This window comes from Vanellus vanellus (assembly GCF_965231255.1).
Source record: "Vanellus vanellus genome assembly, chromosome: 1".
NCBI classification, from domain to species: Eukaryota; Metazoa; Chordata; class Aves; order Charadriiformes; family Charadriidae; genus Vanellus; species Vanellus vanellus.
In genome coordinates this window covers 133013279-133039544 of record NC_138905.1, presented here as the reverse complement: position 1 = coordinate 133039544, position 26266 = coordinate 133013279, and the positions used below count along the sequence as shown (strand labels likewise).

Sequence of the window (26266 nt, the reverse complement as noted above, 5' to 3'; positions counted from 1 at the left end):
ATATAATTTTCTATAGGAAAAGTATTTCCAATTGCTAGCACAAACACAGCACAGTTTGAAAATAACTTTTCCTGTTAACTTATCAAATACTTATCAAGTACATTCTTTTCAATACAAACAATCTGATATTGTACACTGGAATCAAGTGGGATACTATAGTGGAATTGCAATCTCCAGCATATAATAATTTATTTTAAAAAGATCTACAAAAATAACAATATATAGGGAAAATATTTAAAATAAAAACATAGCTCACTCTTCCCTTCACTGGTTATCAGAACTGACATAAAAGTTAGGTGGGTCCCACTGAGGTAATGAAAGCCCCCTAAGTATAGCTACCTTTACAGTCCTACCCAACACTATTTTCTAGACTTACGCCAAGGTTTTCTACCAGAGCCATAAATAAAAACTACCATCTGCAAAGAGACGTGGTTTTCCCCTAGCTACCAATTTAATATTAATGCAAAAGTATTTGAAATTGATCTTTGAAAGTTACTTTTAGAAGATTATATAAACATGAATTGAAATTTGGGACGTGAAAAAAAGAAATAGTAGAGGCAAATCCAGGAAAGCTGTGCTCAAAACAAGTTTTTCTGCCCCATACAACTAGTTTTATGAAGTTTACCCACACAAATGGAAATTTTAAAGTTACTCACAACTTTCAAAAATAGAATACAGATGCAAAAGTAGTCATTAGTATTTATTTTAAGCAGCTTCAGATTGTTTTGCAAACATTAAAATCTCAAAATGTCAGCTACAGGACAAGGGCAAGCTTTGTTTTAAATAGAGTACACGTGCTTTCCAGTTATGTTCTCTCCCACTGTCCTTCAGTGAGCCCTGCCACATGCGACAGACCACGTTTATTCAAGTAACTTCACCAGGTATGTGTTTATTAATGGAAGGAGAGCAGGAGGGATGTTTTCTCTGATGCCCCAACCCTATAAACACGTAAGCACAGGCTTAATAACATTTGCACTTTTATGTTTTAAGTACCTTACAGTTTTCTGTTTTCTTTATATTGGAACGTTCACATCTGTGAAGTATACATTTGAAGTGTTAAAAGAAACAGGGGCCCAATTCACTGCTGGGTTTTGGGTTTTTTTTTTAATTTGTAAGGAAAAAGATATTAAAAAGGCAAAATACCTCTACAAACGTGACTATTTCTAAAAAGACTTTGTCATATAAATGCTGACACAAGCTTGAAGTTTATTTTTAAAGAGCCATTAGCATCTCCCCGTAATGCTTACCCTCTTTTCGCAAAAGAATGAACATAATGAGTTAAGGAATGTTTTTCTTTTTAAACCGATTTGAATTTGTACCTGCTGAATTTTATCCTTTGCTTCCTGAGTGTCAAGTGAAGCTTTGTACCTGATGCAAGTAGTTATCATATTATCAGCATGAAAAAAAGCAGCACTTGGGTTTGTAAGGCAGGAGGTCCTCAAGAAAAAATGGCTGCAAAACTCAAGAAATCAGAGAAATGTTGAAGTCACAAACCCTTAGAGCTAGTTATAACAGGACTGCTATCATAATGCCGAAAGTAGGGCATTCACGCTTTTCAAAAGAAAGTAACATAAAAGCAGGTTGCCAGGTAGCTCATATGCTGCCACTAGCCTTTCTTGCTAGCAGTGCTTTCTGGAACAGCAGAGCCTTTGTAAAATCAATACTGCCTTCCTCCAGCTGAAACAACGGGGAAAAAAAATTTCAAAACCTTCTTTTGCTGGCTAATACCTCCCACTACAAAACTACTACCAACACTTTGTGGGGAGAAATGAGCTTTTTCCTTATGCAGTTCTTTGAGAAAAAAAAGTTACCTGTCCCATAAAACCAGACAAAGTAGCACATGGAATGGGAACTAGCAGTGTCCAGCCCCCTTACAGGAGCACTATGCTTTTTGTCCATTCTGGCTCATTTGAAAACAAAATTTCCCCCTGGAGCTACTTGCTAAATTAAGACATGAAGCTGACACATTTTTGCTATAAATGTGAGAAAAACAAACAAACAAACAAACATTTTTAACTCACTATGTCCACCTTTTTAAGAAAAGGCAAGTATACTTGCTGTTCAAGTGAAGGTCATGTGTTAAATTTTAAACATGTGGGTGAGATCAGATTTGCTGGTATTCCGTTATGGTTGGGGTGGAATAGAAAAATAAACCCCCTCAAACTTACTAATCAATGACTGTAGCTTACCTTTTCCTTGACAAATGAGAGGTATTTAAATGTTTTTAAAACTCATATTAATCTGGTCACAATGCTGAAAAATTTATAGTAATAGGCAATTCTTATTAGCCAGTTTAATATTGTTTTTACTTAAACACTAACCTATCTGCAGCTAAATAATAAAAGCAAACACAAACAGAAATTTTCAATTAAAAAAAAAATATCCTCTGATATATAAAGTATCCACTGCAATGTTCTACCGCAATGGAAAACAGAATGTAAGCTAATTCTTTATTTCATGTTTCAAACAATAAAAGCACGGTAGAAATGTAAATTAACAAAACATTCTCACATACCCCCACATGTTCTAAACTCAAGCAAATTCCAATCATTCCTAATGCTCGAAAGGTTACAGTCAGCTTCTCAATGGAGACACAACTTCAGGGAAGCTGAAACCAACAGTTCAAGTTAGAATTTCACAGAATAATTACTAATGTAATCCTAAACAAGATCTTTCAGAACTGGGCGCCTGAAGATAAATATGAACTTAAAAGCAGAGCACCTGAAAACGATCTGGTTCTTCATGTTTCAAGTGTCAATACTCACCAATGACATTAGTGGCGGTTGCTTAGCGCACAGAGCTTCAAAAGGTGCTTAAATACAAACTCAAAAACATGACTTGAGACACTTAATCGTTCTTTTTAATAAAGTCTCGGCCATGTCTCTTTTCTACACCTGAATCATGGAAGACCAGATATCCAGAACCACATCCATTCCCCAGATTGGCCTTAGATGAATGTGAAGTACTCTGTACTACACATAACACGCCCATGAAAGCCTTCTCAAGCAGGATCAGTTTTTGCTGTCCCATAAATTTATTGGGAAATGAACTGGTGACAAAAAATAATAAAACAATAAAAAAAAAATAATTGTTTTTTTCCTGTACCCCAATATACTATGAACTATGTACAGCAGAAGTACCTTTTTACTTGCACACAGCCAGCACCTACTGGAGTCAGTTTATCTCTGCACCCCTGTAGGGTAATGTACACACGTCTCACAGTGAAACTGAGGTTTTAGTGTAAGCTACGCTGGCTCTAAGTTAAGCTATTAAGTAAATTAGATTTCTAATTCAGAAAACTGAATTTTTATTAAAAAAAGACTTAAATTTAACTGCAAACTAGCCTGCATCAGAAGGCTGAATCAATATTTGGTCCAGTCACTACTGGTGTAAGTAACTTATCACTACAGCTATGATCATATACATTCTCTCTTTCTGTTAAAACATGGAAAGAAAATATTCTATCAATAAATCAATTAAAAAAAAATACATCTGCCAACTTGCTATATAGCTCCAAATCCTCACCTCTCAAACCCAGAACATAATTACTACAAAAATATCAAAATACAAGTATGAGGAGTTTCACATGTTGTTTTAACTTCTATCAATTATTTCAAACTTTGTTTAGGCAAGTAGGTGTTATTTTTAACATAGGAAATTTGGGGTGATTTTGGTCCCTTTGTAAGTGCATTCTTTTGAACTCCCTGAGTACTGTACATTCCTTTTCTACAGTGATTTCTGACTGGAAGATACTGAATAAAGTGGTTTTGCATTGCTGCATATAAAGTAAAGTCTAGTGCTTAAAGTAAAACCAGCAGCGTAAGATTTTACAAAATATGCAGGTGAATGTTTCAGCATTTTGCCCCTAAACATCCAAACTAAGTGTGAGCCCTCAACTTCTCCTAATCTCTCCTTTAGATTCTAGAAGTGGCTAATTTCACATCATTAAATATAATCAGAATGTAATTACTGTTATTATTTATGTCTTGGCAGACAGTTCTTCCCAATCTACTGTCAGTAATACCAGCAAGTTAACACAACAGTTATTCAAAGCCCTCTTGGACCACACATCTCAATTCAGGCACTCCGAGGTCAGTAGCTATAGTTGTGTAGGTTTTTTTGTAAAACAAACATAAATGGTACTAACCATCCAACCACCTAACTCCACATTTTCAAAACACAGTAGTTCATAGCAGTTGATAATTAAAATAACAATAAAAAAAGATTATAACATTTCAATACAAGTACAAACAAAATACTCGTATTGAAGTACGAGTACAAGCAAAGTACTGAGAATAAACTGTACTTTATCCAGTTCCAAAAATAACTATGGGTCAAAGCAGTGCTGAGCATTTGCTTCCTGACATTTTCCATTTTCATAAAAAAGACTGGGTAGCACATTCAAACATAAACGAAACTCAGGTAAAATGTGTTTACTTTTTAAAAAATAATTTATAAAATAACAAATTATCAACAATTCATTATGTAGCATCAATATAAAGAGTTTAAAGTTACTGAATCAATCAGTATATACTAAAGATACCTTGATACCAAACGAGGCCTCCAGTTACTTAAGAATTTTGAATTATTTAGCTCATTAAAGGATAGTACTATACCTTAAATTCAACAGATATGGCTGAATCTGTGCACTAGTTATAATATTGTAACTGCACACAAAAGGATGTATTTATATATAGTTTTTACAGTGTATGCATGTGTGTGTGTATATATTTTTTACTCACCAACAAACACAATGCAGACAATAGAAGGCAGCATAGAAATAGTGTTTTAAATATAAAAATGTTTTGTTTTCAATTTAGTAGAAAATGTGTAATTTGCAGTTTGGCAGACTTCTGGTACTACTATACAAAACCAGGAAAAATGTCATGCAAAGGGGTTAAGATTATTCTTCAACGCATATAACAGAAAACAAAAACACCTAGCAGATTTAAGAATACTTTGCAATTAATGGAAAAAGCATCCAAAAGATAATATAAGATACAGAAATGGTTTAGTTTTGTTCTTTTAAACCTGGTTGTACCCTAGTACAGATGACCTTTATTTTGATGCTCAATAAAAAATAAGAATAAAGTCATCCTCCTTTCCAAAAGTATTTTGTTAAACTCAACTGATTTCAGAAGTACAGTGGTATAATGGCCATTACAAAAAAAAAAAAAAAAAAAAAAAAGAAAAAAGAGAAGAAAGTATAATGAGGATAATGGACATAAAATGTTACCAAAAAAATAACTACACTCAAAAAATATATTTTTCTTTCCCCTACTTACAGTTATATTTGTTAAAAAAAAAAAAACAAACAACAAACCAACAAACAAAGCTTTTACAATATCAGACCAACTATTGGCTTCTCTAATAAACTTGGTAAGTAGTCTCCCTGTACATCCTGTTTCTCTCAAGCATTTAGCAGTTTTTCTTATATACAAGGTAATGTCTCTAAAGGAATTCAAATGGGTTGTATTTTTTGACAAATTAGGTATAGCTTTTTGTCATTGAGTTGTTCATTCTGTTTTAGCTGCAACGTCTAACATGCTCCAGAACATATTCAGGGAAGTGCAAGCTGCAGACTTGTAAGCCATCCAGCTTGCATGGCATCCTTGGATATTCATCTTCTTTCCATTTGTTTTCCTCTGGATCAAAGGTGAGAATCGAATCACTGTAATGACCATTGTAACAAAGGCCTCCAAGAACCATTATCTGTTTGTCCAGAACAGCTACACCATGACCACTCCTACCAATTGGCATAGAAGCCAATATAGTCCATTGATCAGTATCTGGGTCATAAACCTCTGTAGAAGGACATCCTTGAGATTCAAAGGAGGCCCTTAGGATCACACAGACACCACCAAAGACATAAAGCTTACCATTATAAGAAATCATTTTGTGAAAGCATCTTGCGTAATTCATTTTGCATTTGTTCTCCCAACAGTTAGTGACCACTTGAGTTCTCCTTGTTCGCTGCTCTACTGTCCCTTCTTTACTGGGATCAAACACACATACTTGCTTAGAAGTTGAAGACGATGTAATTCCACCAGTGATATACAACTTGTTACCGAGCACGGTCCCTTCATGTCCATATTTATTGACTGGATAGGGATCCACAAATTCCCATTTATCTTCAGTAATATCATATCGTTCAGTTGAGTAAAACGTTTCATCCCTGGTTCTCCCAGCTACTGCATAAACATACCTCCCAATAACTCCAACAGCAAACTCAGAACGTGGAACAGACATGTCTGCCATTCGTAACCAAGTATTCTGTCTTGGGTCATATCTAAACACTTTGGACGAAGCATGAAACTCACCATCTGGCCCCAGTTCTTCCCCACCTAATAGGAACACAAAGTTATTCACAATGGCAAGGCAGTCTGGTCGTAAAGGTACTTGAGGACCCTCTAGTTCCCACCAGACCCTTGGTTTGTGCAAGAGAAGAATTTTACTGTTTACCATACTGTGTCCTATCATTCCTCTAAATACTGCAGTCTGGGGTTTGGCAGAACGAATTTTGTTCGATTTCATTTCCATCAAAGGCTGTTGGTGAACGCTATGAAAGTAATTCATGGCTTGGTCAACCTCATGTCGCAGCTGCCGTGAGTATCGATAAAATTCTGATGTTTTTACCTATGAATACATTTAAAAGATATTAAAATTCTGTCCAAGAGAAACAATCCAGAAAACCTAAATGACTATGTGTCACTAGAAGATTATTTTACTTAGTTTCTTTGAGGCAATCTTGAAAGCAATTGCATTTGCGCATGGAGGGTTAAGCTGATGTATTGTTATCCAAAATCCAGAAGGCAATTTAGTGATTAACAGCAGTGACTAACATTTTTTAGCAGAATACTCACATGCAGAATGTAAGCTAGAATTAGGCACAACTGAAATCCCCAAGTCTAAAAACCATTATTCCTTCTCCCCCAAAAAGCTTCTGTTTATCTTCTACTTAATCCATGAAGCACCTAAATTAAAAATGCACCATATTCCTGGTTTTGGAAACATTCTACACGCCCATTCTGTGTTTACCAATTTATGCTGAATTCTCACAACCAAGCCCAAGCAGGTATTCCAAAACACTAAGCTCTGCTCACAGGGCTATTTAATTGGGGTGGGGTGGGAAGGGAAGGTACCCAAACCCCTTCCTTCAGAGCATGTGATCGCACTGACCATTCATCATGGTGGTTACCTTAAGGTTTCCTCTGTGAGTCTCCACATGTTAACAAATGCCTTTAACACAAGAGGAAAACATCTCAACCTATAATACTTTGGTTGTGCATTTATTTGGTAAATTGTGGAGTTTTGGGTTTGAACTTCCACTTCCCAGATGAAAGTTATAATCTTTGAATTACCACATAGTACTGAAGTGTTCTTTCTCAGTGCTATCTCAATTTGAAAAGAGCTATCCCTGCTCAGTTTTACTGGAGTTGGGGAGGGCGGGGAAGATTCCAAGAATTTACTTTTCCAAGACCCTTCCTACTCTTTAAGACAATTTAAGTTCCCAACACAATTACAAAACACATCCCTGTCTTGAACATTTTAATTAATCTAGCTCCAGGCATCCCTCAGGTCACCATGTGATTCTCTTCAAAGAGGCTTCACTCTTCCTGGACAGTCTGGCCTAACACAGCATTCTGAATTACACTTCAAAAACAAATAAAAAACCACTAGATATTGCCAAATCCACAAATCCTCTATCACATTTGATCCTAAATCCTAATTTCTTTCACATAAAACTGGATTGCTTTCAAACACTCCAAATGCCTTTGGTTCCCAACAGCTCTGAAAAAACGTCAGGCCACTGTGAAATTTCAAAGTGACCACAAGATAAAATCAAAAGCTACTATTTTTCAATGATAAAATCAAAAGCTACTGTTTTTCAATATCTGTTCTCCTACCTTCTTCTATATACACTTACCTAGGGGGAAGTGGTGTGAGTTTTCATGTATATGAAAAGCAATTTAGAAATGAATGTTCTTTATTCCTTGTGAATAAAGTAGTTGCTTCTTCCATAAATCTACTATTCAAATTTTGTTAGCTTTCTGTTAATCATTTCTCTTCCTTATATAGTAATTAAGACATTCTGCTGTCAGATAAACATTTTTAAAGATCTTTTGGACTGTTACTATTGGACATGATTTGCACAGATTTTGCGATTGTTTTACACACTAGATTTTTTTTAAAAAACTGAATACTAGCTTACCATTGTAAAGCACTGTATAGCTCAAGAGTTATAATGATCTGATGTTTTTATTCACACTTTTTCTTTCCCCCACTTTATTTTGACAAGTTTAACTTATCTTTGCTTGGAAAAAGAGGATGGTCACATGCAGATTGCATATATTATTCTTGAGGCAATACCCAACTTCTTTCTACTGTTTTTACAGGGGTGATGATGGAGCAAAAAAGTTTACTTAGGTATAATGCTTACAAAACACCCACAGTAAGCCCAACTCTTCTGGGGAATAACAGATCTATTTTCTTATTGCAAGTAAAGAATATATCATACAAACACAGGAGATCTGCTCATATGGAATTTGTTAGAATAAACCATATACCTTGTGTGACTGAAAAGATTGAACATAAATTCCAGAAAATATGCTGGGGGGCAGGGGAGAACCACAGCACAGAAAAATGGTAAAAAATAGAAAGCCTTAAAGGTTACAAAAAATGAAACAGGAAGTTCAAATAACCAAGAATCGCAGATGGGTTACTTTATCCTTAAAAGTAACTTTCAAATTCTAAACCAGCATGACTATTTCACGTATTCCCAAACTGGAGCTATCATTTTTGAAAATAAACAAAAATATAAACAATTTTTGTTCCACTTATATGCACTTTAAGTTCTCTTGGATGATTATGGGAGACAACAGGAACAACACGCTTACAATGTGAAGCATGCCAGCAAAGCCTGGCAGAGATGGAAAACATTTTTTCTTTCCCCTTCAACATTTACAACTCTGTCTTTAGGTCTAGAAATTGAAATGCCAGCCAGAAAGTAGAATTAAAATAAGCCTCATACATCCTCACCACTCTACTCCTTCACATAGCCTAAATCACACCCGATGAGAGCAGGGAAGAAGGAATCTCAAAAGGAATGAAGGAATATCTCAAATCAAGGAAACAAGGAATATCTCAAATTCCAGAGACAGAATCTCAAGACCAGGGAATCAACTTACCAGTATTTTACTACTACGGATCTTGACAAAGGAACTAACATCAAAGCAAAGCCTCAATCTCTTACCTTAAACCAGAAAGATATCAAGAAGCAAATGCAACTACCAGTTATAAACAACTCTCTCAGACTGAAGCTCGTGGGGAAGCTATCTACAAGCACAATCTTAAGGAGATGAAAATAAAAATACATAAGCACTAGGATTTCTTACAATATTCAGAAAAAAAAAAAAACCCAAAACAAAAACAACCCACAAAACAGAGTGATAGACGATCTAAATTCTGGTAAGAAGAGGTAGTTGGAGGCTTCCTAGACTTTGCTGTTGAGGAAAAGTATCGGTGTTTCTAGCCTTCCACCTTTCACCAGCACAACCTCTGCCATACAGGAGCAGTACCTCTCCTGAGGCTCAAATGATGGTCTAAGATGAATGTTAGGCTATGCCTATATGAAAATAAGTACAGACTGCTCACTCTTGCTTGATGTAAATGAAGACAAAGCAAATGTAGGTCAGTTTGCCCACTTTCACATTCATGCTATCTGCATGAAATCTTCCAGAATTATTTGCAAGTCCTATTCAGCCCATAGTAATGAAAACCCTCCAAACCTACCTACTTGAATAATTTCACAATACTTCTAATTACTTGTGTGTATAATCAAAATACAGAAGCATTAACATTCAGGTGTTTAAGTATCAAAACACAACTGTAACATCCAAACCAGATGGAAATGTACACTAACTGTAATGAACCTTTATGTAAAACAAATGTGCATTTTTAAGAGTACATCATCAACTCTGAATTGATAAAAAAATACAAATGCTTCATATCATTTTCAAAGTTTAAAGAGAAGGGTCTCAAAGAAAATTTAAGTCGGACTTCCTTACCAACCCCAGTCTTATTGTAAAAAAGGAATTTAATCCAGATGCTAAAGCTTTGCTCCTGTGATGTTTTACATTTTTCCAATTCTTTCTCTTCGGTTTTCTGGACAAAACCTTCTTACAAAGGTTCTGCTGGGAGATAGTGCTAATGTAAGAGCTCCCTGAAGAACTCTCATGAGAACTATCTTATTGCATCATCTACCAATTACAGTTGTTCACAGTCGGACTTTTAGCTACACAGACAGGGAACAACATAAATAAAATCAAATATGTCATTCCATTAAAAAAAAAAGAAGAAAATAATTAAAAACATCCTCCTCTCTACTCACCCCTTAGGTAATCGATACCAAAAGCATCAAAACTTCACAAAAATCACCACCATCCCTCCAGCCATAGTAAATTGGAGCATGAATGCATTTTGTCTTCTTCATTTTGAATCAGTTAAAACACGTAGTAAAAACTGCTGGCTTTCCAAATTAATGCAGTTATTAATCATTGCCTATTCTTCTGCTCTATTGCAATGCATGCTTTCTAGCTGCAATAGCTATGCAAGTTTCAGAATTTTCCATCTATATTCTATGAAAAAGTAAAGCCAAAAATGTAAGCCATTAGTCTTTAATTTGAAAAGTGATCCCCCCAAAAGACCAGATGTATCCCATGTTATGTTCATCATCCGTTCATCTAAAACCTGTCAACAAACATTATCAAAATGTTAACACACTTACTCCAAATCAAAATTCAGTCAAGCAGAAAAAGCCACAAATATGTCTCTAGAACAGCAGGAACCAAAATTACTTTGTAACCAAACTGTAGTATACATAGCATTGGAGAAGTTGCTGTACTTAACTTCCTCTTCTTCTGGCATGAGTTGTTACTTAGTTACATCCCATGGCCACTATGAAACCCCATGCAGCGCTACAGGCTTGGGGAAGTGTGGCTGGAAAGCTGTCTGGCAGAAGGAGACCTGGGGGTTCTAATTGACAAGCGGCTGAATATGAGCCGGCAGCGTGCCCAGGTGGCCAAGAAAGCCAACGGCATCCTGGCTTGTATTAGAAATAGTGTGGCCAGCAGAAATAGGGAGGTGATTGTGCCCCTGTACTCAGCACTGGTGAGGCCACACCTCGAGTATTGTGTCCAGTTTTGGGCACCTCAACACAAGAGAGATGTCGAGGTGCTGGAGCGAGTGCAGAGGAGGGCAACGAAGCTGGTGAAGGGCCTAGCAAACAAATCATATGAAGAGCAGTTGAAGGAGCTGGGACTGTTTAGTTTGAGGAGGAGGAGGCTGAGAGGAGACCTCATCACCCTCTACAACTATTTGAAAGGACACTGTAGAGAGGTTGGTGCTGGTCTCTTCTCACAGGTAATTAATGACAGAACAAGAGGGAATGGCTTCAAGCTTCAACAGGGTAGATTTAGACTGAACATTAGGAAAGAATTTTTCACAGAAAGAGTGGTCGGGCATTGGAATAGACTGCCCAGGGAGATGGTCGAGTCACCATCCCTGGATGTGTTTAAGAGACATTTAGATGTGGTGTTGGGGGACTTTGTAGAGTAGGGTAGATGGTTGGACTCGATGATCCCAAGGGTCTCTTCCAACCTAGACAATTCTATGATTCTATGAAAACTGGTCAGTACCAGTATCAGGCTTTAAAGGACTATTCTGCAAGTGCTACAAATCACTTACTGTTTATCAGCCTAACCAAAGAAAGACAAGATGACATAGCCTCTGGGCAGCAAGGACAATGCCCTCAAATTGAGTATTTTGCTGTTATTTTTCATAAACTAGCAAGAGAAATTATCACAATCAAGCTGGAATCTAACTCAAATCTAACAAATCAAAGTGGAGCCAACAATCTATATGCCAGAATCGAGATGCTCAGCACATAATACTGCTAGCAAATCTATCCATTCAGCAATAACCTTTAGACATAAAAATATCAAGCGCAGCACCTATTTAAGATAAGAGGGGCCCACTAACCTCATCCACTAGACACTTCTTAAAAGCTTCAGCATGCGAAGTTCTAGAAGTAGATACATATGAATTACTAGACATAGAGGTAAATAAGAAAAAAAAAAGAGAGAAATTCAACATATTTATCAAAGGTAAAGTCACGATGACATAAAATTACAATGACATCTTCTCAAAAGTTACTATTTTCTAGGCAGAGGAAAGCACATACTCAATGTGCTAATCATTCCACCTTTAAAGCAGAAGCTGATTCACCTAGTGATAGTAAGTTTCTGATTTAAGCTGGGAATTTATAAATCAGCTTGGCTAGTCATAACAAACCCTACAGGCTGGACATCAAGAAAAACCTTTCAATTTTAAGGACAGAGGTTTTGAAACAACGTTTCAATCTGAGTAGTACACAGAAAGTAAATGGAGCTTAAACAGTATATGAAGGAAATCATGACATGGTTGCCTCTAATAACACAGAGATGAACTCCATGATCTAGGAGAAATGCCCTCTAACTTTTATCTCCAACCTTCATCAAGACTTAGAAAGTCATGGATATGTTTCAAATAAAAAAAAAAGTGTAATACGGATAATGGAAGTTGTGCTTCTCTGCATACACTTTGCCTTTATTTTCTAACTATACCCCAAATCCTTCCTTCATTTATCTTTCCATTTTCCCTGATACATCTACATCTATTTTAAGGGCTGAGGAACAAAAGGTGTATCTATTTGTACTTCAGAAGCAGTTCTTCCAGAACAGCTTAGACTACACAAACAGAGTGCACCTTCACTCCAAATGCACATCAGCCTCAAGGTATAAATCTGGAGTCACTCATCAATTCCTTTTTAAAAGGACAAGCCATCCTACTCAGAATGTAAATCTCTTAAAAAAACAATGTAAGAAATAGAATGGCTTAAGAGGCCAAAAGTATCCTTACTGTGACTTGCAAAGTTAAGTTATATAAGTTATTTATATACTACAATGACAGTCATCTTAGAAATGTGTATTAGCAAGATTACATAAGAGTACATATGACAAGCCAGCCAGTGTATAGTGAACACAGAGCTCACTGAACTGTAAGAGTCAACCTCAGATTTTATTTGCTACATTCATGCAGGTGTTTAGTATGTGCTGGCTTCAGGAAAAGGGTGAATTCTCTTTGTGAATCTCAAAAAAAAAAAAAAAAAAAAAAAAAAAAAAAAAAGGGCAGTTTTACCAATATTTTCCATTTTCCCCCTTCTACACAATGAGGAGAGTTCTCCTCAGGTTACTCCTAGAACAGTTAACAGACATGCTCCTTTATTTAAAAAAAAAAAAAAAGTGTCTGTATTTTTATGTTAGCTCCAGCTGGAGTTGTCCTTTGACACCTGTCATGCTGGATTACTCAATGCTCTCTAGCCAGGGCAAAACACAAATACATTCCTAGCTGCAGCAACAAATAACACTTATTTAGCTGTGCTTCCCTCTGCTGAGTTGTCCCACTCCAGAATCTGCATTGGTTTCTCTCTGCTCCCACATACAATTAATGGAAAGATTATTCACAGATAAAGCTTTTACACGTGGGTATATAAACTGGGATGCTGAAAGTGACTTCTCTCTGTAAGTTACACCTATCTGGCCATTTGGTAGCTGTCTACATGAGAAGCACTATATGCAGGACTTATACCACTGATACCAAAACCAGCTCCAGAAGTTATACCTAAATATGATGCTGAAGACCAACATATACTTTTCACTTACAGGAATTTAACTGAAGACAGCTTGTTGCTTGAACTTCTATCCCAAAAACTCAGAGTTGTAGCAGAGTCTTTCAGATGAGTCTTACCCTATTAAATTGACCTTAAAAATACTCTCGATCCTATCAGTTTTCCTACTGCAGGGACTAAATGGTGTAACAATAAGGCAAAAGCGTTATTAAAAACAAGGCACTACACAGTATCTTGCAGAGTTCAGCTCTTACTAGCTGGAAATATTTTAACCCAATATAAACATTACATTACTGTTCTAAAATATGTCTATGTATTTATTTTGTTTATGTCTATAGGCTAATACAGGACCATAAATTATTTTATATATTATTACATCCTCTACTCAATTCACACACACAAAAAAAATGCAAAATATAAAAAAATCACTAGTCTCTGATGTAATTAATAGCTTTTATAATTTAAAATACAAGTAAGTGTAAGCATTACTGCTTAAATGATCCAGTAGCCCTTAAAACCACCCAGAACAATACAACTTTACCTGTATATTCACTAGATATTAAAGTAAAAATATACAGGAAATTAATTTGTAAGAAGCCCAACAAAAACACAGGGTCTTAAATCCTACTAATTCACTGACAGGTGAAAAATACACAAGTTAAAGCTGTATCTTATCACACAAAATTAACATTGTTAAAACAGCAGAGTTTAAGTAATTCCTAACCTAAGTACCCTTACACTTACTAGCCTGAGAGCACTGCTTACAAAGTTTTGTCATTCTCTACTGTTGACAAATACTCAGAAGTTCTCAGGAACTAGAAAACAACATTTTTTGCCTATTCTTCAGCAGAACAGTAGAAAAAGCAAGTTTTCTTTGAACCTCTTAATACATACAATGATCAGTTGAATTTTAGATCACCTGTTACAAAGATTCCTCTGACATTTAGAGTAAATCATTACATTTCACACCGTCAAGAGCTTTTGATAATATTATGTGCCTTGTCTAGAATCAAATGTATGTGTAACTGCAGGGTCAGGGCTTACTTCCAACTGCTGTGTAACAGCAAGAGCACTGAAGATACAACAACAAAAACACCCTGCAGATTTAACAGCAGGTGCTAGTTTTCATTTGTAAATAAAAAAATATGTACTTAAAACACACAAAATCTACAGTCACTATGTTTTGATTATATTGATAACAATTATCATGACATATGCCCTACATACTGTATGCACCTCTAAAATCTCTGGAAAGTAAAAAGCAACGTGTGGAAAACAGTAAGAACGACTGAAATAAAGCTTGATACAAGTGACCTTATTTTAAAATGTCCTTTCAATATTAAGTCACTTAAAAACATGTATTGTAAACCTACCTGTTCTCCAGCCACTGTACATACTATTGTCTAATAATCAGATGACAATACTTTTAGATGTTTGTCTTCTACGGGTTTATTAAAAAACATAAATGGTATCTTTTTGTTCCTCCTAATAGGTTTGGGAATCTTACCTATTTAATGACATGCTGCCCTAGCTAAGTGATGAATCCTGTCTATTGGTTTTCAAATGCACCAACCTTCTCAAAAACACTGGATGGTGTCATCAAACAAAACCTGATATTCTGAATGATGGTGTCCGTATGCCTCCAGCGTCTTCTATCATGGCGCAGCCAGGCCTGAACAGCTTCATACAACTCTATCTCTGGAAACCTGCTCAGATGATCATTATCCAAGTAAGACATGAGCTTCTCAAAGCTCAAATATGAAAGGAAGTCAGGTCTGGACATGAGTGGCACAAAATTCTCTAGGAGAAAGGAGTCCAATTTTTCCCTGACTCCTTCGATGTTTACACCAAAATCATCCAGAAGTCTCATAATTTCTGCACAGTTTTCTAAGCAGATTTTAGCTAAGAGAAAAGAGCAGCAAAATTTTACCACCTCTATAAGCTGGACATACATGGCAGCCTGAAGAATTTCATGAACAGTGTTCATACTCAGTTCAATAGTTCCATAGTACATGAATTGGAGGACATGACTGAAGCCTGTAGCTGTCAGACCTTTCAAATGGATTTTGTCCTGATCTCGTTCTCGCATATCAGCTGTGAACATAATCCTGAAGTAATCACTCTGGGTGGCAAGCAGTGCTTTATGGGCCTGAAATTGGTGGTCTTCAATGACAAGTGTGACATCAAGAAGCAATCCCTCCTCATACAGTGCTCTGAATCCAGCAGAGACACTGGTGTCATGGATGGAGGAGCTAAACCCTTCCACGTCCCCTGCCATGAATCACCTGGGGGGGAAGAAAAAATAAATAAATAAAAATAAAAATAAATTGTTATTTCTAATAACATATCACAAGCCTTTCCTGACCAGATAAATCCTAACTGAGATTGCTTTTATCGATACTTAAAAGTCTTCACCATCCTTTTTGTTTTCAGCTGAAAAACCAACTTAAGAAACAATGTAAAACACAGACTTTAAATATTTCTCCTGCCAAAATAGTCTCATTTTAAAGAAAGGGTAATGAACCAGAATAACCATGCAATACCACCAAAGTGATTCCTCACTCCAAGCTACTTAGTGGTCAGATAATGAATATGCAATGCTAAAAAGGTTGCCATGGTTGTCTTCCTATGCCCTCTCAATCTTTCTGAAGATTTTATCTCAGGGAGCAATAAAACACCCACTCTCTGATATAAAAGGTTTCAGAAAGGAAGCTGAACTTTATTAACTTCAGAAACAAGCTCCAGTAGATTTGTACAAGGTAAAAAGTAAAAAAATGTTGTCTCTTTAAAAATATACGTCAATTCACCCAAAAGTTATTTCTAGAAAACTGAACATTTTCAGAGATACTATTTAGGTTTGCGTGTCTCACTTTTCCTGTAACAACATAGTCCCTTTTCCCCCCTTCTTACTGTAGGTATCAATCAGGTGATGAGATTTATAAAATGCAATATACTAAGGCAATACATATTGACAAGATTAGGTCACAATAAATAATATTCTGTATACTGGGTTTAGTGAAGCTTAATTGCTTATTAAGCATTTGAACATTTGCAGATGTATAGTGTTACTTACATGCAAGCTATAGTCAAACTGTAAATAAGCCAAAAAGAAATTAAAGACTAATAGGATCCTACCTTGTTAAAGTTAAGGAAGATAAATACTCAATAAAAACTATATCAAAAACTGTTCAAAATCCAGAAAGTTCTCACAGTCTTGCTCAACTTCCTTGGGTTTAGGTAGAGTGAAGTTGCACGAGGCAGCTTGAATCAATCTAACAATTTATCACTAGTCAAAGGGCAACAGCACACTCCATTCTCCCTCTCTGCCATTTTGGGGTCTGGGCTCCTGCTGCCTACTTTGACCCATTTCTGGGGCTCACTGGACTGCTCTAGAAAGCCAATTCAGCTCATAAACCTGATAGAAGTCTAAACCAAGGCAGGGGAACAGGACACACACAATGACACATGACACAAACACCACCCCCCAGCACACACAAAACCTCAAAACCAGAGAGCTTTCTGCTTATCAGTGGGCTGACTTCTGACTTGACACAGCAGGGGTTATGGCACAAGAACCAACCTGATGTAGAGGGCAGGACATCACACATAAGCAGGAACAAGGAAGAGGAGTAACATCTTTCAGTTTTGGCATCAATCGGCTACTAGAATTGGTTCAACCACTTTTGTTTCACTTTATCCCACCTTAAATTACACTGCAACATTCACTCAGTTATTTGTGTTTCACCCTGAATTTCCTATAACAATTAAAGTTAATAATGTTTTGGTACTGGTAACCTACATGAAAAGCTAAATAACACCAACATCAACACATTTAAAAAACTGCTAGTTGTCAAGGTTATAGAACTTCACAGCAGTATATGGACTCAGAAGTGACTCTGGTTGGCCCAAGTTTCACAACTTCCAAGAGCAGTTATCATGCTACTCCCACTTCCTCAAGCACCACATCCTGACTGCTGCCATTTTACCTACAACATATTTTATTAGACTTCATAAACAGACAATAATCTCCTCTCCTTAATTCATCAGCACACATCCCGGAAAACAAAACTGGAGATACTCTTTGTCTATGCAAAACTAAAATGGTGAGTGGGTGTTTGTAGTCACACCTCATGGAATTAGCACTGCTCCCACACTGTTGAAGCCTGCTGACAGGTTCTGTGCACAGTAGAGTTAATGCCGGGAGCGTTCATGAAAATTAAGGTTTTATGACAAAATTCAAATTCCTGAAAGTAAGAGCAGCAGCAAGAGAACAAAGCTGACAATCACTTTCTTGCCAGTATCCACGAGAGCACACTCCCCTCAATGTCGCTGGAGAGAAAATGCAAACTGCTCTGGAACTTCATATTGCTAGTACCTTATTCCTGGACGCAGCACATGCCTACCAGAAAGAAAAATTACCATCAAATATTTTTCTTAGCTGTTGCCAATTCTTGCATAAAAACAGGCAAGGAAAGAATTACTTGACTAACTCTCAGCACCTGAAAAAGAAGCAACAAGCTGAAGAAGCAGCTTAAATCCTCACTTTTCAGGATTTTGCTTTCTTATTGGATTTCTGATATCAAATACAAGGTAAACACTAGTATTAGCTTTTTTCTTTCACTAGAGCACTTGTAAAGCCTCCCTCCCCCACCCACAGTTCTCTGATGTTTAGTAATAGTTGAGCTCATACTTCAGCCTTTCCTGTTTAAGAGATTTAATGGTCACTTGCCTTTAAATAGGCCACCCATTTTCATAAATAATACAACAACTTGAAACAACTATGTCTCAATTCTGTTTGAAATGGGCAAAGAGGTTCAAAGGTTACCAGTATTCTCGAACAGTACAACTGTGTAAGTTGCATATCTTTAGGAGACCAACTAAGACACATGGCTCAGCTTCAATTCCAAGATCAATGGAAAAGACAGGACAGGGCAGTTGGAATTTACAAATGTAAGGTGTGAACAGAATAACACATATTTGGAGAAAAAAAAAAATTAAGTCAGAAGTGAAGCAATATATATTAATCTGAAAATAATGAGATTTCCTATCACACAGGCTCATGCAGGCAGCAATCTCCCAGAAGGGATTTCTTCAAAACAGTACATACATTACTGCGTACTTGAACAACATAGAAGAACCATACCAGTAAGCTCAAAACACATACTAGGGTCTTTCCCCTTAACATGAGAAAGATGATTACATTACAGGCACTCCGCAAATAAAAGGAGAGAAATTAACTTCTACATAGGATGGCTTTAGAAGGCCTCTTTCAAAGAAGCAAAAAGGAAAAGCTGGCAACTGAGGACAAGCAGAGACAAGTGGTAAAGGGCAAATGCATCAAATCTAGAGGAGCACCTCCAGTGTTCCTTTTCAGGATCAAAACAAATAAATAACACACAAAAACGAGAAACCAGCATCCTGGGCAACCAGCTGTACATGGTCCTGCTGAGAAAGGGGGGGTGGACCAGGTGACCTCCAGAGGTCCCTTCCAACCTCAACCAGTCTGTAATTCTGTGACCATGTTGCTTTTCCACAGAGACTGCACTGATTTGGGTTTTTTTATGACCACACTATTTAAACAGAATTAAAAGGAATAAGACACACAAATACAAAAAAAAAAAAAAAGAAAACCAGTTATAAGCTACTACCCTGCAAATTTTAAATCTATCAAAAAACAAGGTGTTAGAAATGACCAAAATACATTTTAAACCCCCCTGCATTTAGGTACCTTTTAAGGTTCTAATTTTCACATCTCCCTAAAACTGGCTATTCTGTAAAAATATATCAAAAGCAGAAGTCAGCCACAAAACTCTACAATGGTAACAAAGTGGTCAACACTCTGAAATTATTATTTCAGAATGTTTTAAAAATGTGGGGGTGTGAGTCATTTAATCCTTCTTTTCACATCCCTGCTTATATTATTTTTAGTAAATGTACAGTTTTCAATCTCAAAATATTCTTCTTCTCAAACATCAGACAGCATTTAATGGATTATTTACGTAGAGACAAAACCAGTAAGACTTCTCCGTAACACCACCTAAAGCAGCTTCAGAATTCTACGAGTGAAAAGCAAAAGACCACTTGCATTAAATAAAAGCAGTAAATACCCTTTTTTGGCATAAAGCCATACACAATATTAGCAGATATATTTTTCTTTACAACACAAAAATGTATTGGCCAGTGCAAGTACACGAGGGGGTTAAAATTGCACAGAGACTAGGAAACGAGATAGTTAAATGCTTATTATGATCAACTGGTAAAAATCTTAATTTCTATAGCTAGCATCCTTCATCAAAAGCAAATAGCAATGTGGTAGTTCAAATATTAAAAAAGCAATACAAAATACTCTCAAATGAAGTCATTTTTCTAAAGCAGTTATGCCATTCCTCCCACACACAGACTTGCAATCTTAGATGTAATTCTATGCACTATTCGAATGCTGCAGCTTATTTCCCAGAGGACAATACGTAATGATTTTTTTTTCATATTTTCAATAAGAATGCAAAATTTAGAGTTAGATCTTCTTCATCCATGCAAATCACAATAGCACACTTAATCCTAAGGAAGACATGTAGCCTGCAGTGGTATATAAGAAAACTGGAACAAAAAATTCCAACGTATAAACAATAAAAGGGGAAAAAAAATATCTAAGTTGACATTCTGCATTGTTCTGCGCATACAAGAGCTGATCAGTATAATGCAGCACAGGAAGTAAGATTCTCTGCTGAAAAGCCAAAAAAGAAATACGCTTAACCTTATTAGCTTTCCCTGACATTTCCTCCTCTTTTCGCACATAATGCATTACAGAGTCTACTCTGCCATGACTGTAAAAGCACTTACTTGGAACACTGATTTCTCATCTTTATTCCGTAGCTGTAATAAAAGTCTGAAAACCCTGTTCCAGACTGCTTTTTCTTGCTAAACAAGGAGAACCTTCTTTCCTCAGGGAGTCTGAGGCTCTTAGTCACAAGCAGAAGAAATGAAGTCTAAACGCACAGGCTATTGAAAAAGGAAGTTATGGAATACTCACTTTTGGCTCATGTCCTGCTTGATTTAAAAAATCTATCTAAAAGCAGTACTTACTGAAAAAGTGCCCTTTAAGTGTGTTTATGTAATATGTAAGCTTATATGCACTTTCTAGGGATAGAAATGTATTGTTCTAGGAAAGAAATTGACAATCCTAACTCTAGCACACCACCTGAAAGGCAAATTTCTGCTTTCCTTTACTGCTGTTCCTTAATAACTCATTTGAGATGCTGATACAGAACTAGCAAGTTCGTTTGTTTACAGATTTTGAAGTACTTGTTCATTCTACCTACTTCATAGAAATTCTGAGAAAACACCTATGTGAACACTGATGAAGAACAATTTTTCATATAATAAAACACTGTATCCAAGAGTTACATGAAAAGATTTCACCAGACATACAGAACCATACTTTGGTTACAAAGTACTAAAATAGAACTTAAAATCCAATAATCTGTTCCATCTATGCCATTCCTTTCATCCATCAAACGCATGCATTTAAATGCAAATTTTGAAGTCATTACCTACGTTTTATTGAGGTGCATACCAAAGTCTGCTTTAAGCAGAGCTCTTTGACCCTAATTTTGTTAAAACAAACACCTTCCTGTACAAATAAGACATTTCTCCATAGTCAAATGTTACATACACATATGAAAATACTATACACAGGCATTTGAACATACAAGCAAAACATTCACAACTGCACATACTCATCACTAAAATATGGGCCTTTGAATGCAGTGTACTGCAATGAGTGAGAATGCAAAGAGCGTATAAACATACATTTACACAGTGTAAATAATTTATCCCCCAAATTAAACCTTTGTTTACATGGTTTGACACTAAAACCATCAAACTTTGTCTGAACCACCAGTTCTTATCACAATTCCCCACTAACGGCAACAGAAGGAATGATGTAAAAGTGAGACAGATCAATAAGCAGTGGATATCAAAACATTCCATTGCTACAGCAATTGCAAATGTAGGAAACAAAGAATCATATCAAGCTTGTATGTGTTTTACCTAAAATCCTTTATAATTAATATGCTAAATTGGGGAAACAATTTATCTTAAACACATTGGTAGGTTCACACTAAAGACTTCACCCAATCTGTGCTGAGAATTCCAAAAACACTGGATTACTTTAGAGGTGAGGAGTTAGGAGCTTACTGGTCACTGCCAGTCAGAGGAACCAGACTGCCAGAACTCTAGAAATTAAAACTTGGGTACTCCTGAAAACTGTCCACACTGCATGAAGAATTTCTTAGGGGCATGCATCTGACCATGACAGCTCCTCTTACAATCTCTACCCATGTTGCTATCTCTGAGCAATCTGCATCAGTTCATAACAGTGGCGCTTTTATAACATATCAGTTGTCTCTGAGGTCATTATGGTTATTCTAGCAGCATTATAAGATCCAGTTATAACCAAACATACTAAAACTCAGCATGGATTGTGTCTCAACTCAGTATGGTTGTGTGTCACTCTAAGTATGATAGAACTCTGCTGAGTAGTCTTTGGCTATCTTCATACAATACTAGGAGAGAGTGTTTAGTTCCATTTTCGTTTTGAGAAACCTCTAACTTAAGCAGATGTGTTGGTGCTCTCATATGCATTTATTTATAATGGATAGGGTTCTCAACTCGTATTACTCTCTGTTCCTAAAAGCTTGTATTATAACCAAATACAGTCTTTCTGCACAAAATGATCCAAATGTTACAAGCACACACAAAATATCAGAACGCTTTTGTTATAAAATATTGTTGAAGAGTATATTTTTCACATATGTTGAATTTAGATGAATATTAATTGATTATATGTCAGAAACTTCCCATTGTACAACACTAGCCAGCCGAGAATAAAACTTGCTCCCCAGATCTGCCCTTAAATCAAGCTTTAGGATGACTATCAAAAGGATTCTGATGAAAGTACATGCTTGACAAACATTTTAAGACTACCAGCCATATGCATCAGCTGTAGTTACTTGACCAGTTTAACTTCACTTAACTGAATCTAAACTCAGCTTCCGTCTCTTGAATTAGTATCAATGAGATACACATTAGCTTCTTATCGTACTAGTTCATTATGTGGGTGATGTAACTGCACTCCAGACATTAAGACAGTTTAAACCAGTTGGCTAAAAGATCGCTGCATCACTACACCTGTAGAAAAACATGTTCCTGAACACAGAGCAACCCCAGGTCAATGCTCTTCCAATTATATTTATGGATAGCAGAACAGGTGCCCAGTATAAAATATTTTCAATATATCCATAAGAATAAGTCTTTAACTGGAAAAACTTGTATCACTAAATACCTAAGAGCTAGATGATGGCAGTGTTGAAAACTACAGACTTGCCACTGCTCTCAAAGCTGACAGAATTGCTTTATCCTGAGCGCCAACATTCTTTATTATATACACTTGTGGCTTCTATAATGATTACTTTTTTAAAATGTAAGAACAAATTATTAATAAAGAGTGATTTTCTCATTGTGAAGACATTTATCAAGAAAGTTACAGTGTATTTTATACAGAAAAGTAGCAAATTAACTATTTCTTAGTAGCAAAAATCTAATCCTACTTGTTTATATCAAAGTGTTTGGACTTTAGCACATAAACATTTAGCATAATAAAAAGGTAAGGAGCTACAAGTAGCACTTAAACTACATTAGTAAAAATAATCTAAATTAAGATGATTGAACTACCCCTTTTTATTATCTGTGTATTTTTTGCTTAGTTAATACTTTTAACGTCATCTTAGAAAATGAGATTGAGATTTTGCCTTTTGTTCAAGACACAGAGCTTCTGACTTCAATGCTAAACGTCAATCTCATTTGTCAGAAAGACAGAAACCTCAAACGTATTAAATTTCTACAAGTTTCCCCCCAAAATTGGCAAGCTAGATAAATGAAAAAGACCCAGCATCTCCAGTGTGAGCTCAACAGTTATCTGTTCTGCTTTGCTTGCTGAAAGGCAAATCAACACATGTGTAAATCCAAACCAGCCATAGGGTATAATTAAGGAAAGTGAAAGGAGATGAGTGACAGTGGGAAAGTTTATAGGGCACGTGGTAGAAATTAAACACGTTGGCTAGGTGTTGGAAGGAAAAAGACAGAAAGGATGTGGGTACATGGCAGTATACTGAGGGGATCTGAGTGTGAACTAGGGCAATGGCGGTGAAAGAGCTGGGTTATCTTAGGGACGAGAATACACAACAAAGAAGTCAACAGGAAGCCAGACTTCAGTAGTTCTGCACTTTTATCCAGTAACAGCTTTATAGTTCCTCTATTCTTCTTCTAAAGGAGGAAATAAAAAAAAATAATTTAAAACCCTTAAATTTTTAAGTGGCATTTAAGTGTTGACCAATTAGGTCAAAGCTCCAGTACCACTTCTGAGCAGTAGTCTACTCGTTCTGCTCACAGATACTTTTTTCTCCCCCAACGTCGCTGATCGCGAAATAGCCATTTTCAGTGTAGGAACTCAGATGACCTACTTCAGCTTGTCTGCTTGACACGTTTAGCTCATAGGCCGAGCTCCCCAACGAACCGGGCAGGCGGTCTCAGAGTTAGAGACGTGCCGCCGCAGCAGACGCGTCGCCCGGCCCGGGGCCGCGGCCGCCCCGCGATCCCCCGCCCCGCGGACGCGCAAATCTTTAACGGCGCCCGCCCGCCCGGCACGCCGCAGCCCGGCCATGACTGCTATCCCGTTACAGCCTGCCCCCGCCGGCGGAGCCGGGGGAGGAGTGCCCCTGAAGGCCAGGAAGGGGCCCGGGCTGCCCTAGGGCGGGCAGGCAGCGGCGGGAGGGCCTGGGGGACTCCGGCGGCGGCTTCACCTACCTCTCGGCAGCGGCGGCGCTGAAGACGCGGCTCCTCCCGCTGGACCGGCGGAGAGGGGGGCCTCTGTGTAACATAAAGCCGGGGGCGGCGGCGGAGGGAGGCGCCGGGGGGCTGAAGAGAGGGGCAATGGCTGAGGCAAAGCCGGGAGGAGGAGGAGGCGGAGGAGGAGGAGGAAGGGGGGATCCTGGGCTCCCTCCTCCCCGCGGTCCGTGGTCAGGGGGAGGTGGGGAGCCGCCCCCCGCCGCGCCGCCCCGTGCCGTGCCGTACCGCACCGCCCGGGCACCGCCGCTCCCGGCCCTGCCTGGCCTGGCCTCGCCCCCGGGGTCCCTGCCGCTCCCGCCCGCCCCCCGCCGCTCACACTTGTTTACCTTCTGCGCTGCCTAGCACGGCCGCAGACGCCATCTTCCCCCGCGACAGGCACCCCGCGCCGGCCGTCACTTCCGCCGCCACCTGCGGGCCTCAGCGGAGGGACGGGGGGGTGTGGGGTGTGTGCTGCCCGGGGCGACAAACCGCCACCGCCTCGGGGCGGCCCGGCCCCGCTCCGCTAGCCAAACCTGCGGCGTGCCCTGTCCCACCGGCACCTCCCTGCCCCATGCAGTGTCAGCCAGGCGCCGGGCCGGCCCCGGCCCCGCCGGCCCACACCGGCAGCCGCGGGGAGAGCGGGAACGCCGCGGGGAGAGGAGCCCCTTACCAGAGCCTAGCGGAGGCCGCGCATGGCTGGAGCTTGGGAACGCGGCACCAACAAGCATCATCTGCATCTGGCTCCACTTTTGGTGGCTCCAGGGTGTGTCCCCTTCCACCCCTCAGCCGCCAGGCCCGGTCCCGCTGCAAACCACGGCCCCCTTCCTCAGCGCTTCGGCAGCTCCCGGTTTTCTCGGGCAGCCGCCCCGCGGGGGGCGTTGAGCTGCAACCCCTGCTAGGAGCTGGCTGAACTCCTCCCCGGACACCTGGCCAGCTGCGGGCTGATCCCAGCTCCTTTCTCCACCGGCCAGCCAGCGTGGGAACCGGGCCACCACAGCCCTGTGGGTCAGGGCCACGGCCACTGGTGCTCAGCATAGCTGCCTTCCAGCAGGAAGCTGCAGGCAACTGGGGGGGGTGGGGGGGTGGGGTGGGTGGCAGCCCAGCGTGGGACAAGCAGGGCTTTGCCTTAGCACAAACATCACCTTGCTTTCTCTATCTTGCCTTTGCCTGGCAAACTCCGACTTCGTTGTAAGAGGTGAACTAAACTACATGGACCTTGGGTTTGTCACTGACACCCCCAAACCATTCACTACCTGCTATGTGCCTCCTTGTCACCTTCTCTGTCACTCACTGCTTTAAATAGCAGGCCACATGCTGCCATCCTCTCCCTGTTTATTGCCATTCCCATCCCCTTTGCTGCCTATTTTCAGTCCCTTGTTACCACCCCCATGCCATTCTTGATTTATACAACAAGAGCATACCTCCTCTACAGCTGCCACCCCCAAGCTGAATGTCTTTCCCACCTTTCACAGCCTCACACAATGAACCAGCTATTCCATGAGCTGCTCCACAAAAAGACTTCCCACTGCTATTCCCGCTCTGTTCGGTTGCCCCCCTACTGCTCCCTCACCGCCTGCTTATTCCACACTACAATCAACCTGCTGCCATTCGGCTCCTTCATCCCAACGGCCTTACCTCTCCCTACTCAGAAAACTT

General features: G+C 38.7%; 2 protein-coding genes across 2 annotated transcripts in view; both read right to left on the bottom strand.

The window, feature by feature from the left end:
- Positions 1-26266, bottom strand: part of ACOT9 (acyl-CoA thioesterase 9) — a 334937-nt gene that overhangs the window by 98548 nt on the left and 210123 nt on the right. The window lies entirely within an intron of this gene.
- Positions 5141-24990, bottom strand: KLHL15 (kelch like family member 15). Its single transcript, XM_082486975.1, has 3 exons — positions 24958-24990; positions 15300-16011; positions 5141-6636 (listed from the first exon to the last, which is right to left on the bottom strand). Exons 2-3 carry the CDS (start codon positions 16002-16004, stop codon positions 5527-5529), a joined length of 1815 nt encoding a protein of 604 aa, XP_082343101.1. The 5' UTR covers positions 16005-16011; positions 24958-24990; the 3' UTR covers positions 5141-5526.

What these genes read in the sequence shown, in the direction of transcription:
- KLHL15 (XM_082486975.1), bottom strand. Translation starts at nt 16,004, where the DNA reads ATGGCAGGGGACGTGGAAGGGTTTAGCTCCTCCATCCATGACACCAGT. An exon ending in CATCCAGTGTTTTTGAGAAG is followed by an intron (nt 6,637 to 15,299) that starts GTTGGTGCATTT and finishes ATGTATTCATAG; the next exon opens with GTAAAAACATCAGAATTTTA.